The 13103-nt window shown below is 55.7% G+C and overlaps 6 protein-coding genes across 6 annotated transcripts; 2 read left to right on the top strand and 4 right to left on the bottom strand.

Annotated features, from left to right (window-relative positions):
- Positions 1-113: 113 nt before the first annotated feature.
- BO82DRAFT_353629 (uncharacterized protein) lies at positions 114-773 on the top strand. The gene is made up of 2 exons (XM_025635007.1): positions 114-415; positions 486-773. Exon 1 carries the CDS (start codon positions 159-161, stop codon positions 402-404), a length of 246 nt encoding a protein of 81 aa, XP_025492877.1. The 5' UTR covers positions 114-158; the 3' UTR covers positions 405-415; positions 486-773.
- Positions 774-3701, bottom strand: acoC (aconitase family protein). The gene is made up of 7 exons (XM_025632315.1): positions 3327-3701; positions 3066-3251; positions 2635-2994; positions 2028-2565; positions 1586-1956; positions 1326-1503; positions 774-1255 (listed from the first exon to the last, which is right to left on the bottom strand). The coding sequence occupies exons 1-7, from the start codon at positions 3450-3452 to the stop codon at positions 870-872; spliced, it is 2145 nt and encodes a 714-aa protein (XP_025492876.1). The 5' UTR covers positions 3453-3701; the 3' UTR covers positions 774-869.
- Positions 3702-4299: 598 nt separating this feature from the next.
- BO82DRAFT_431590 (3-isopropylmalate dehydrogenase) lies at positions 4300-5730 on the bottom strand (the record flags this gene model as incomplete). Its single annotated transcript, XM_025640713.1, has 5 exons — positions 4300-4546; positions 4609-5248; positions 5335-5430; positions 5518-5589; positions 5656-5730. 5 exons carry the CDS (start codon positions 5728-5730, stop codon positions 4317-4319), a joined length of 1113 nt encoding a protein of 370 aa, XP_025492875.1. The 3' UTR covers positions 4300-4316.
- A 672-nt stretch (positions 5731-6402) lies between these two features.
- Positions 6403-7898, top strand: BO82DRAFT_308410 (aldolase; the record flags this gene model as incomplete). Its single annotated transcript, XM_025632314.1, has 2 exons — positions 6403-6576; positions 6666-7898. Coding segments are annotated over 2 exons (1404 nt in total), but the record flags the coding sequence as incomplete, so codon positions are not given.
- Positions 7899-8545: 647 nt separating this feature from the next.
- On the bottom strand, positions 8546-10247 carry BO82DRAFT_60773 (isopenicillin N synthase family dioxygenase). The gene is made up of 3 exons (XM_025641380.1): positions 9639-10247; positions 9398-9562; positions 8546-9327 (listed from the first exon to the last, which is right to left on the bottom strand). The coding sequence occupies exons 1-3, from the start codon at positions 9798-9800 to the stop codon at positions 8665-8667; spliced, it is 990 nt and encodes a 329-aa protein (XP_025492873.1). The 5' UTR covers positions 9801-10247; the 3' UTR covers positions 8546-8664.
- Positions 10248-10694: 447 nt separating this feature from the next.
- BO82DRAFT_382879 (aminoglycoside phosphotransferase family protein) lies at positions 10695-12628 on the bottom strand (the record flags this gene model as incomplete). The annotated part of the gene is made up of 4 exons (XM_025637970.1): positions 12392-12628; positions 11706-12310; positions 11280-11616; positions 10695-11220 (listed from the first exon to the last, which is right to left on the bottom strand). The coding sequence occupies exons 1-4, from the start codon at positions 12502-12504 to the stop codon at positions 10695-10697; spliced, it is 1581 nt and encodes a 526-aa protein (XP_025492872.1). The 5' UTR covers positions 12505-12628.
- Positions 12629-13103: the final 475 nt, after the last annotated feature.

Genomic DNA, 13103 nt, shown 5'->3' with positions numbered 1-13103 from the left:
GACGATGAGAATAGATCTCTACATGGGAGTCAGAGTCAAAGGAATGGAAAGTAATCATATCAAAAGAGCGTGTGTCCGGCCATCTCCCGCTACATACATTCGCCAGGTCCTAAGCTCTCTCATACTACCACACTCTCAGAGCGCAGCAGAAAGCCACAATGGGGTGGAATCCGTCACACGAGTTGATTGTCTTTCTCGTCATCTGCGGATGCGTGGTGTTTGTCTTCATAGGATACGCCCTGGCTCGACTGTACGGAGGCGACACCTTCGACGGGCCTGGACTGCCGGGGATGACGCCGGAGCAGGCCTCATACATGCGAGACGTCCGACTATGGAACCGTGAGGATATGTTTCATGCTCTGCAGGGCATGGAAAAGGGGCATCGGGGGGTAAGGGATGTCTAGAGTTCTCCAAGGTATCTAGCCCCGCGGTCTCATTGTGCGACAACCACCGAACTGATCTTGCTAATGGATTCGTGCCGGTAGGACTGGAACGCGAACAGCTCTCATCACGCCAGACACGATATCGCCGGACGATTACGAACATCACGAACACGAATTCTACTGAGGCCCTCTCTTTGCGTTACTGGAGAGAGATAAACTGACACGATACATTGAGTTACGATGACGGATTGGAAATGAACATGTGGAGGCAGGGTTGGTTCATAACGTGCATTCTTTCTTGGGTCGGCTTTTCGATTGGAGTATTGGAGTCTATAGAAATGTACGCACGCAGCCAGGGACTGGTTTTGGCTTCAAATACATCATATCTACACGGATGGCTCCTTACTCACAGCTTCCATTGTTGTTGACGCGGCGAATGGTAAATCGAAAGACCGAGCTAAGAAGCAGAAACAGGACAGACCGGCTTCACCATGCAAGCACCTCCCGATTCCCTCTACTTTCAGCCTGACGCCGTCCAAGATGCATCTCAGCCAGCGCAGAGGCTGGCACTGTCCCAGACCCATGGTCATTACAGAGCGACTGGAAAACAGTCTTGCCAAACATCTTGTACGCCGCCGCCAGCCCTTGTCGCTGGATCAAGGCCAATTCCATCTCATCCAGCACAAACGGGTACGACCGCTCGTTCAAGGTCACCTGTCGACGGGGCAGGTCGATCTCAATCGTTACCCCAGTCTGGGCCGCCGCGTAGAAATCGTCATCGGTGATGGTGAGGCCGAGGAGACCGATGGTGGGCTGATTGCGTCCATAAATGAAGGAGAACGATCGTGCAATCACACATTTCACACCAAGGCCTGCATCATCACGTCTGTTAGAGCCAAGGCCTTCTGTTTCCCTCGACACCATTTCTCTCGCAAGACGCACCTTTCAACGCTCGTGGCGCCTCTTCCCGCGACGAACCACAGCCAAACGCTTTTCCGGCGACGACGACATCCAGACCAGCGCGGACCTGAGCGCGAAACGCAGGATGGGTCAGCTCCAAGCAATGACTCCCAAGCAGGACGTCGGTTGGACTCTCTAAGATGAATGCAGCCGGGATAATCTAGTCCATGCGCTGTCAGCTATAGCTCTTTCGACCAGCCAACGACTGAGAAAAGCAACTCCTCCCTCGCGCGCAAACTTACCGCGTCTGTATCCACGAAATCCCCCAACCTCGATATTCGGCTGCGAAGGACTTCAGCTGGTGCGCTGTTCGATTGCGTTTGTTCCAGGTCTGGGACGGGCGTTGTTTTCGACGGGGTAGCAGCAGGGTTGCGAACGGATAAATAGGGCTCGACCACGGGAGGCATCGGGGGTGTGACGACGGGGCTTGTATTGTTCTTGAGATGATCTCGCAGTTTCCCCCGCGGCTCAGCCTTCATGCGTCGGCAGCTGGCCAATAAGGTCTGATACCTCTCGACCGACACCTGCTGAAGAAGAGGGCGAGGGTCGGTCAACTGCATGCTAAAAGACGAGGCAGCAACGACGGCAGCGGAGCAAATATGGCCGGTGGACCCTAAAGAGTCAGGTCAGATCAGGCCCGACCAGATTATCTCCTTGTCCTCATTCCACAAGTGAAAGACGAACCTGGACCCATTCGATTCTTGAAATTGCGGTTCTGGGACGACAGCCAAGTTTCGCCTGACCCCGCGCGGTCTGCCCCCATCCCCAGGCACAGACTGCAGCTCACGGCGGGGAGCGTAAATTCAGCCTGGGCGTAGATCTCCAGGAGCCCCAACGCGCGCAGGTTGCTCACGATCGGTAGACTACCGGGGACCACCATCCGTTTCCCGCGGGCTAGCGATAGCCCCTTCTGCAGGCCGGCTTCGAGGACCAAGGCGCCCAGGATCAGGTCTTCCTCAGTCGTGGTGCACGCGCCGATGAAACAGCCCTCGAACCGCATGTCGAGCTTCTCCGTCACAGGCACGACGTTGTCCGGGGACGGGTAGAGGGCAATAAAGGATTCGACCTCCTCCAGATTGATCCGGAAGGTTGCAGCATAAGAAGCATCAGCGTCCGGTTGGAAATATAGCGATTGCGTCCTGTAGCGCGCTTGGGGCCGATCCGAGATGAACTGGCCGGTGATCTCATCCGGGACAAAAAGGCCGGTGATGGCACCGAGTTCCTATGATTTCCCTCTCGTTGCGTTAGTCACTGTATAAGCACGCAGATCCAGATGACAGGGAGACCTTACGGTACACATATTGCAGATAGCGAACCGAGCGTCGCAGGACAGGTACCGCGCCCCCGGCCCTCCAAATTCCACAATCCGATCCGCCGCATGGGTGTTCCGTTTGAGGGTTTTCAGGATGTAGAGGATCACGTCCTTGCCGCGGATATACCAAGCCGGTTCGCCCACGAATTCCACACGGATTGACTCCGGAGTCTTGATCCACGTCTCCCCGGTGGCCAGCGCCGCCATCACATCGGCCGCGCCCAGCCCAATAGCGAGAGAGCTGACGGCGCCCGCTGAGCAGGTGTGCGAGTCCGACCCGAGGACGAGCATCCCCGGTTCGGCTCGCTCGCGCACGAATTCCGTATGGAGAATCGTGAACTGGGAGCAGAAGGGTTAGTCTGTTAGCCAGGGACAACGAAGGATGGGGCAGGATCTTGCCGGTAGCAGACATTCGAGCCCTGGTTTTCCGTCATCTTGAACTTCGTCTTCGCATCGTGCATGCCATCAATCAACTCCCGGACCCGCGGTTGGTGGTATGTCCGGGGATCCACCGTGTGATCTCCCGCCAGCCAGAACCGGTCGTTGCGCCAAACAGTTGGTTCTTCGCCGATGCTGGTCATGCTGTGTTTCATGCCCTAGAGGATCTCGGAATCGGACGATCAGCTTCTCCACGAACCACCCAGGAAGACAAGGGTAGAGGAGGAACCTACAACCCAGGATAGCTCACTGGCAATAATCCAGTCAACCGTGACCCGAATGAAGTCACCCCCTCTCAAGCCCTCCGCGGATGGCAGCGAGAAGGCGTGGTGCGCTAGGATCTTCTCCGCCAGCGTCATGGGCCGCGTGGAGGAGGCCCTGACGGATAGTGGAGAGGGCAGACCTCGGGTCCTTTCGACGGAGTTCAAGGATTCCAGCCAGGCCTCGAGAAGGTCCTGCAGCCCCTGTTGTTGTGTCTGATTGAGCGACCAGTCGACAACTGGGGTCTCAGGGAATCCTAATCCCCCGCGCTCGGTCTCCGTGTGGCACAGGTCGTAGACATATCGTAGGGTCGATGCGTCTGCAGAACGGCCGCTGGCGTCAAGCTCGGCGGCGAGATGGGTGAGGAGTTCAGAGGGACCAGAGATGACCATGATATCGGAGTCAAAATGGATGTTCGGTGGCTCGCAAGTCAGGTACCAGAGGGTTTGGCTGAGCTGTCGATCTTGAATGCTGCATTCCTCTAGTTGGATCCCACGCGTATCGGCCAGAAGCTTCATCACTGCGCGCATAAAAGCCCGCCCATCTTCGGTCAGACTTCTGTCTTCTAAGCTTAATCCAAGCCCCAAATTAGACATTGTGTATTTGTGCGAAAGTTTATAGAAATCGATAGAAATTTAGTAGCTTGCAGGGCGGGGCTTGGGCTATTCATATGTGCGGAGGAGGGGAGTGGCGTCAAGGAGTCAGCTGGTTCGCTAATAATTAAAACAGATTCTGTGGAAAGATTTCTACTTGCTCGGTTCTTTTTTAGAATCGGGTGTAGAGGCTGAGATGATTATGATTGTGTTTCTTCACCTAACTCTAATTTGGAGGCGCTGCGTTTGAGACAGAGAGATTGCGATCCCATTTACTTCTGGTCCCAGAAAAATGTGGCATGGATTCTTGCTTTTGATGGACATCATTGAGCTGCCGCAGATACATAAACTTATGCATGGCACAATTGACTACGCATGATCCTTCAAATACGCCACGACTGTGTCGCCGAACTCCGTCGTGGAGGCCGTACCACCGACATCTCTGGTCCGACAACCCTGTTCAATGACCTCCCTGACGGCCGTTTCGACCGCTTCAGCTGCGTCCGGCATCTCAAGTGAGTAGCGGAGCATCATAGCGACCGACAGGATCATCCCGGTGGGATTGATGATGCCTTTACCGGCGATGTCCGGGGCGGATCCTGAGCCGCATAACTGATATCAGCGAAACAGAGCTTGTCGCATACAAGAGGAGGACACTTACCGTGAACAGGCTCGTAGATGCCACGCACTCCATCGCCACCATCAGGATCAGGAATCGCACAGACACTCGCGCTAGGAAGCAGCCCCAAACTGCCGGGGATGGCGCTGGCTTCGTCGCTCACAATGTCACCAAACATATTACTCGTCAGGACGACGCCATTCAACGTCGTCGGCCGGCACGCCAGGGTCATGGCTGCCGTATCAATGAGCATATGCCGTAGAGTCAGGTCGGGGAACTCGGTGCGGATGGTCTGCTCCACGACACCGCGCCAGAGTCGGCCACAGGCAGCCAGCAGGTTGGCCTTGTCCAGGCTCGTGATGGGCAAGGGGGGATCTGTCGCCCGGGCCAGTCGGGCAGCCAGCCGTGTGACACGCTCGATGGCGTGCCGGTCATAGTGGTCGAGGTCCGAGGCAGCGTTAAACGTCCCATCGTGTTCCTGACGGTCTCCGTAGTAGATGCCGCCGCTGAGTTCCCGGACGATAAGGAGATCTGCGCCACGGCACACGCGCTCCTTCAGACTGGACGACTCAATTAAGACAGGCGCAATGAAGTTGATCGGGCGCAGGTTGCCAAACGCGTCCATTGCTTTGCGCAGTCTCCCCAATCCGGATTCGACGGGAATTGGACTGTCTTGCCATGCCTGTGAGGAGCGTCCTTTTGCATCAGCGTCGGTAGTCTTTTCCCGTGGATTTCTTTCGTGACGATGATGGGACTCTTCTCACATACCGGACCACCCACCGCGCCTAGAAGGACCGCTGATGCGTTCTGTGCATCTTGCAGGGCCCCCTCGGTTACAGGGGTGCCATACGCATCAAAGGCCGCCTATTTCATCTCGGCAACGTGAACAATTAGTGGTGACATTCTTCACCCATGAATCAGCCCGTCGGGTGGATCAGAACGCGAACATACTCCCCCGAGAAGATGATGTTTGAGGTTCAGTGTGACCCTAGTCTGGTATTGCCTCTGGATCTCGCGAAGAACCTGAGGTAGTTCATTGTCAGTCCTATCGCTTTGCGGATGTCCCACGAGATCCAGGGGCTAGAGTACCTTCAGGCCTTCAGCCATCACCTCGGGACCTCCGTAGTCGCCCGGGAACACCACGATATCATATGTTCTAACCATTGTGATGGTATCTATTGTAACGCTTGGTGGTATGTGACAAATATTGTCTGTACTATTGTTTCAGACACAAGAGCAGTACAGGGCGATGTATATGAAGTAGGCGTGTGACGGGGCTGAATGCTCTTTAGGGCTTCTGGAACATTATCTACCCTGGTCAACAATCGCGGCTGGGCTGGTTCCCAACCGACCAGGCACAGTTCAGCGAGATTACGACTTCTTTCTCGGCTCACCCAGACACAAAGAAATAGTATCATAACTGGTAAGGTCTGGTTCTGGTTGTGCTTACCGATGACTCAAGCACAATGGCTGGTGGTGTAGCCTACAGCGGGAAACGCAGCCCTGACTAAGCAAGATGTTTTCAAGTGAAGTACTCAACACAACACAGAAAGAGATAGAAAAGGGGTGGAATGAGATTATTGTTACCGTTCATATGGCACCTCGCTCACTTGGGACCCCTTTCAACCTTTTATCACACGTGGTGGGGGGAAGACAGCCACAATGACTGGCGCTTGGTAAGCCCTAGGCCGGTCATGCAGTGCCCGGCTCCCTGGCCATGTGCAAAGAAAAGAACCGCAATCCCCACCCATGCGGCAAAAGAATAGAACCAGTTCGGCAGAGACCCAGATATCCAGCCGGTCAAGGCTAAGACTAACGCATCCAACGCAGAACACACAAATGTCCACAATTTGTGCGGGCGGCCAAAGCCTGCAGAGCAAGTATGGCGGCCGGGCTCCTCCCCACGTCCACCTCCCTGACCGACAATGGCCATCCAAGAAGTTGATTAAATCCCCCATATGGCTGTCGACGGATCTTCGGGATGGCAATCAAGCTCTTCCCAACCCCATGGTGCGCACGAACCCAAGATTCCCCGTCTAAGGGAGAGCTTTCAGGAAGCGGACGAAAGCTAATCCGCCATGCCACGGCCATGCATGTAGACAATCCAGCAGAAATGGCAGATGTTTCGCCTGCTGGTGGCCATTGGGTTCAAGGAGATTGAGGTGTCCTTCCCCTGTGCCTCAGACACCGAGTTCAACTTCACGCGGGAGCTCCTGGAGACCCCCGGGGCGGTGCCGCCAGATGTCAGTCTGGAAGTGATGACTCCCTGTCGGAAGGAGACGCTCAAGCGCGCGGTCGACAGCCTCAAGGGGGCCAAGAAGGCGATCCTCTTCACCTACCTGGCAACCAGTGACAACTACTGCGAGACCATCCTGCAGCAGCCGGCGGAGACAGAGTGGTTGGCGCGGGTGGCGGAGTGTATCGAGTACGCGCGCTCGATCACGAAAGACGACGCGGAAGCGCAGGGCACGCAGTGGACGCTGGGATTCGGCTTCGAGGACTTCGCGAATGCACGCCCCGAGGCCGCCCTCCGCCTGGCGGCGACGATCCAGGCAGCGTGGAAACCCACCCGCGACCAGCCCGTCATCTTAGGGCTTGCTTCCAGCGTCGAGGCCACCACCGTCAACGTCTTCGCGGACCAGGTCGAGTACTTCGCACGCCACCTCCAGGGCCGCGACACGGTCTGCATCTCAATCCACACGCACAATGACCGCGGGGGCGCCGTCGCCGCCGCCGAGCTCGCGTGTTTGGCGGGCGGGGATCGCGTCGAAGGCTGTCTGTTTGGCAATGGTGAGCGCGCCGGCAACCTCGACCTCGTGACGGCCGCCATGAACTACTTCACACAGGGGATTGAAACAGGCCTGAACCTCTCGGACCTGCCGGCCATCCGGCGCGTGTACGAGGAGGTCACTCAGCTGCCCGTCCACCCGCGTACCCCGTACTCCGGCGACTACTACTTCCGTGCCTTCTCCGGGGCCCATCAGGATGCCATCCGCAAGGGATTGAACAGGCGCGCCGCCAACCCATCGCGGAGTGCGTGGCGGGTGCCGTACCTGCCCCTCGACCCGGCCGATCTGGGTATCTCCTTCGACAGCGTGATCGGCGTCAACAGCCAGAGCGGCAAAGGGGGCGTGGCCTGGCTCATCCAGCAGGGTCTCGGCTTGACCCTGCCCGGCCAGCTGGCGGTCCTCTTCAGCAGGATCGTCAAGGTGCAATCCGTCGCGTGGGAGCGAGGTCTGGCCGCCGAGGAGGTCTGCGCGCTTTTTCTGGAATCCTACGACCACAACGCCTCCTACCGTGCCCGCATCCTCGGACGACAGCAACAGGGGTTCGGCGCACTATTCCAGCAGCCTGCCAGGCCGCACGAGCTGGAGGATGTCACGGACGAGGCGAATCGCATAGCAACGCTCGTGTCGCAGACTCTGCAGCTCCCCTTCCGATGCCAGATGGCCGCTTTCCACTCCCTACCCGAAGCGCAGCAGCAGGGCTTGGTGGTCACCTTTGCTCAATGCGTCGTTGGAGATGGCCCCGAAGTTCTCTGGGGCATTGCAGTGGGTGCAGGTAAGGATGAGGCCACGTATGCGACACTGCTATCCATTATCCAGGTAAGAAGGTCCCGTCTGTATTAGTATGACTTCCGTAGGTCCGATTATACTAATGCTCTGAATACATAGAAACAATCTGTGCCCGTCACTGATCAGCCTTGGGCGAAACGAGATGTGAAGGACACGCTGGAACCCAATGAGATAATCTCTAACAAGGAATTCGCTCCTAGTCGGTTCCAAGAAGCCATCATTGGTTGAAAGAGGAGGGGGGCGATCCTGTTTTCTAGAGACAAACCACATGTTTTCAGTGTCCATGTTTCCAGTTCCATTTGCAGAGTATTTTCAAATCTTCTATGGCCCCTAAGAACGTGCCGGGAGATCTCCTGCCATCGAGCCACTGCCGAAAGAAAAATGTAGAACCCTATATACGAGCTGAAATGGACAGGAAGATGAACAATATTATTACAAGAAGGAAGTAGAGAAATTCACTGTTGCAACGCTACAATCATACTGTACTCAGCCTAGCTATTCTGCTCCGGGCTCCAACAAGACCTCAGCCATACGTGCGAACCAGCTTCTGCTGCATATATTCCAACGCAGTCAAATGATCATTGTACTCCGACTTGCAGCCGGGACGCACGAACGCGGGCAGCGTATCAACCAGGACCTCACGATCCGGCTTCCCAAAGTAAGCCACCGAGTAGCGAGGGGCCAGCATCGCGCCGGAGTGTACATCGGTCCCCTCCGGCAAACAGACGCGGTGGTTTGCCGAGCGCAGCTGCTTGTTGGTCCAGCGCTGCAGACAGTCGCCGACGTTGATGATCACCTCGTACACGTCCTCCGACTCGACGGGGATGAAGCTGCCTAACTGGCGCTGGTCCTCGACCTGCAGCCCGCCCACCGAGTCCTGCAGGAGCAGGGTCAGTGTCCCAAAGTCGGAGTGCTCGCCGATGCGCTTGCCGGACCCCATCGACCGTGCCGGGATGGCCGGGTAGTGCAGCAGGCGCAGCTCGCTGGTGTTGCTCTGGTGTTTGGCGAGGAGATGGTCCGCAGGCAGCCGGAGCCCGGCAGTGATGGCGCGCAGGAGATGGCCGTGCAGTTCGTGGAAGTTGTCGTAGATTCCCTCCATGAAGGGGCGGAAGCCCGGGAGGTCGGTCTCGTCAACCCAGCGGTTGGGGAAGAGCTCGTCAGTGGCAGCGCCTTGGTCGAAGGATTCCTGTGATATCGGCCGTTATGAATCTGACTTCTAGTATGGATTTTGGCCAATGGTTGATAGTCGTACATACCCGATATTCCTGGTAACTATCCGTCTGCTGCTGCCCTTGCTCGAACTTAGATATCTGCCACACGCTTTCTTGGCCGATGGCACTCCAGCCTCGATGGGGATTCGGAGCAACCGGGTGCGCTGCCTTTACTTTGATGTCGTCTGGGAGAGCGAAGAAGAGTTTGTTCTGTGTGTCGTTGCTTCAATCAGCCCGCACATCTCGCGTAGATTAGCTTGCCTCGAGGTCATATCGCGTGACTTACGAATTCGAACAGCTGGTCAATCTTCTCCTTAGAAAGAGACGAGTGGCGAATTTTGGCAAATCCGTAGACACAGAGCGTTTCACACAGTTCATCACAGAATTGTTGCCGCTCTTGCGCATCGTTGCTGCGATAGCGGCGGAAATCCAATGATTTGATGACCATGGCTTTGGGCTGATCTATGGGACCGTGCTCAGGGTCTTCGCCCCAATGTGATCAGGACAGGTCTCTGTGAATATTGCAGATCTACAGACCTTGTAGCGGATGAGTCGCAGATCGCTATATATGCCTTTGCGGGGTCCCCAGCCTTTCGTCGCCCCCTGGCTTCGTCTGATGGAGGTCAGTCAAATGCTTAGGTCCAGTGGCCGCATCCCGGAAGTGCCTGAACCGTAACTTTTCCCATACAGCCACGGTTCATGGAGCCGGTAAGACTGAGTGAGTGCACTGCACTTTCCAAGTGCCGCCCCCACACAGGATCCTGGATGGATTGCACTCCGACGCCGGCGCAGCTAGTAGCGCTGTTTCAGCATTGAAGGAGTCTTAGGGATAGGTCAGTCTGTAATAAATAGCCCTTTTCGTGCTCATACATAATTAGAGTGCAAAGGCTCGGAATGTGGACCCTAAGGTTGCGTACAGACGTTGATATACTATAGAATCAGGCCCACCAGCGTGTGCAGGCATAATGAATGGTGTGGTAATCTCACCCTCACAACATCATCCGAGAAAGAGAATATGTTGCTAGGGTTATGGCCTCGGTCGAAATAGTTTGAGACCATGAAGAGTCAGAGTATCTCACGCAACAACTCAAGTGTCAACACCGTAGTCATCTCTTGCAGAAATTCCGAGAGCTATCCAGGTAGAGGATGAGCCTCTCTCTACCTACGGTCCCCGGGTTACGGAAGGAGCAGCGATCGAGTCGAAATGTCATTTCCTAGATGTCGAGAAGCACCGTATATATAACTCCAGATCAACCGGATCTAGTCAAACCAAGCATGATCGAATGCCAACAAACGGCACATCTAACTTGATTCAAATCGCGACCTGAATTGTGGAAACTTATCATGGATTCTCGTCATGATCATCGAAAGGAAAATGCTGAACGACCGCTGTCCTCTCCATCTCGGTGCTTGAATGTTCCATCAAACCATTCTTGATGCTCTGGATTACCGCCTTGCTGCGTTCAAACTCATGCTCGTCCGGAACCCAGCCCAGGGCATCGGTCCCGATGAGGTCCCTCATCTCGCCCAGCTCCTGCAGTAACTCCTGTTCCTTGCGATGGTCCTCCGCGCATTCCTGTATCTCTTCCTCCGAAAAGTGCACCGGACACTTCACCGAACCCGTCGGTGCCCCTTCATCCAGCGACATCGGCCATATCCCGAGGACCTGCACCATCGCATACTTCAATGAGACGGAGTCTCCCTCCCAGGGAGCCTGTGCATGATGAAAAAGCTTCGCGCGGAGCATACAGCGGTCAGTTCGGATGGCGTCAAAGTGATCCGGCAAGGATTTCATGGTCAACGCCGCATAATAAAAGTGCACAATCCGTCTCCGCATCGTTTCCCGAACCGCCGCCTGTTCTTCCTGGCTGAGTTGGTCAAAACCATCAGGCAGTTTGACCTCTGGCTTCGATAACGTCTCCGACACGGGGTCGCCCAATTTTGGAAATGGTAGGGGATGCCAGCGCACAGGCAGAGGGGCAGAATGACTGCATGCTGCCAGTCGATGATTCCGACCACCTCGTGGGAAGGATTCACCAGGATGTTGTTGGGCAAGAAGTCCGGATGCCGGAGAATCGGGCGAGACATGCGGTGGTCGGAGGGAACATCGAGACCAGGCGCTAGCTTCAAGTAATCGGCAAGGAGATGCTGGTACGGAATGGCTGAGAGGGATTGGTACTGGTGTAGTTCACGCAGGTATCTTTCGACGTGTAGTCGTGGTTTGCCGAATTCCTCACAAAACTCCATCTCGCGCTTAGCAGGTGCTTCAAAGCATGAGGAGAACGTAGTTCCTGGCCCAGAGTCAGTGTTTCCCGGCACCAAGAAAGACAGAAATACCCGGCCGGAGACTGACAGGGACCGCGGTCGACGTCTAGAGAAGCCCGTTCCTGATACCACCATTCATGTTGTGCGGTTGGACCCACGACAATGTCGTCCGAGACGGGGATGACGCATTGGGAGCCTGCAAGATCATGGCGGTGATAGAGACTTCCGCTTGCTGGGAAACGGATGCTCATGAACCGTCTCTCTACATCCACAATCTGTCGCATAGTTTTGACCCGAGTTTTGGTGTCCATGGAGAACCACTGGTTGCTCAGGGGTGTTCCTTCAAGTCTTTCCAAAAGAATGTACTCGGCTCCAACGGCGTTTGTCTGATCTGGGGAGTAGGCAAGGACTTTGGGGACCGGGACGCCATGAGCACGCAAAAGGGCGAGGGTGGCCGCTTCACTGGCCACTGCATAGTGTTTTGGAAAGGTCGTCTTATACGGCAACCTTGCCAGGACTGCATATCCATCATCGAAGGTGATTTGTAAGACGCGGTTGAAGCCCCCCTCGGCGAGTTTCGTGATCGAGGCCACGGCCTTCTGGTGGCGGCCGACAGAGTGGCAGGCAGCCCTTGCAAGGGCATGCAAGTCGAATTGAACACGGCGTTCGGCGCGGCGAATCTCTTCGTTGAATCTGGTCAACCGCGAGCAAGTCAGTGTTTTGTTGGTGGAGATGTCATTGGGCACGCTAGCAGCTGATCCGGCCATGACTCACAAAAAGCGTCCCGACGTGTACTCAAATAGATCAAAGTCACCTCTCAACGAAGAGGACATCCTCTTGGGTGGTGACTTGAAGCATTGACTGAACCACCTCGAAAAGGGTCGCATTTTCGACCAGATGGCTGTCAGCCCAAGCTGCTCGTGTTATTGATGGGCGACATGGTACGAATTGTCCGGAGGTTAACTGGACTCTCAGCTTCGAGGGGATCAGTCTAGTGGACCCGACTGTGCGAGTATGTATGTAAGTATAGATAGATGGATGGATGATGTTGACTGATGATGAAGGGGGGATGCAGGAAGTCAGGCGGTCTGTATGGCGGAGCCATACGAGCGGCAGAACGTCGCGCCTAATTTACCTAATTTACATGTGAGACACGTGACTTGCAACATTGTATAGGAGGAGAGGGCCCTAGGCTTGCAGTCGCCATGGTCTCTGGTCGATAGGAGATACGGAGATGCCAGACATAACAAGAGAGAGACCAATGTGCAGTACTGCACGCCGTATCAGTGTAGCTATTAGCCCCGGGCCGGTGGTACCCTAGGCGAAGCGGTTCCCCAAAAGACATGCCGATAACCTCCCCTGCACTAGATACAGGAAGACAGCTAGGGTCGCCGTCCGGCGTCAGCCTCCTGGTATCGCTTGCTTCTCACCAGTCAAACGAGCCTACGGGGGCATGGCAGAGCGGTGAATGGGCACCACACTCACC

Source organism: Aspergillus uvarum (genome assembly GCF_003184745.1).
Source record: "Aspergillus uvarum CBS 121591 unplaced genomic scaffold BO82scaffold_21, whole genome shotgun sequence".
Lineage (NCBI taxonomy): Eukaryota > Fungi > Ascomycota > Eurotiomycetes > Eurotiales > Aspergillaceae > Aspergillus > Aspergillus uvarum.
This window is presented reverse-complemented; position numbering and strand designations above follow the sequence as displayed.

Excerpts from the sequence above, each read along its gene's own strand:
- BO82DRAFT_353629 (XM_025635007.1), top strand. The coding sequence starts at position 159 with ATGGGGTGGAATCCGTCACACGAGTTGATTGTCTTTCTCGTCATCTGC.
- BO82DRAFT_60773 (XM_025641380.1), bottom strand. The coding sequence starts at position 9,800 with ATGGTCATCAAATCATTGGATTTCCGCCGCTATCGCAGCAACGATGCG. Across the intron at positions 9,563-9,638 it reads TTGACCAGCTGTTCGAATTC|AACAAACTCTTCTTCGCTCT; the intron begins GTAAGTCACGCG and ends AACGACACACAG. Across the intron at positions 9,328-9,397 it reads ATAGTTACCAGGAATATCGG|GAATCCTTCGACCAAGGCGC; the intron begins GTATGTACGACT and ends CCGATATCACAG.
- acoC (XM_025632315.1), bottom strand. The coding sequence starts at position 3,452 with ATGACGCTGGCGGAGAAGATCCTAGCGCACCACGCCTTCTCGCTGCCA. Across the intron at positions 3,252-3,326 it reads CCAGTGAGCTATCCTGGGTT|GGCATGAAACACAGCATGAC; the intron begins GTAGGTTCCTCC and ends GAGATCCTCTAG. Across the intron at positions 1,957-2,027 it reads CAAGAATCGAATGGGTCCAG|GGTCCACCGGCCATATTTGC; the intron begins GTTCGTCTTTCA and ends CTGACTCTTTAG.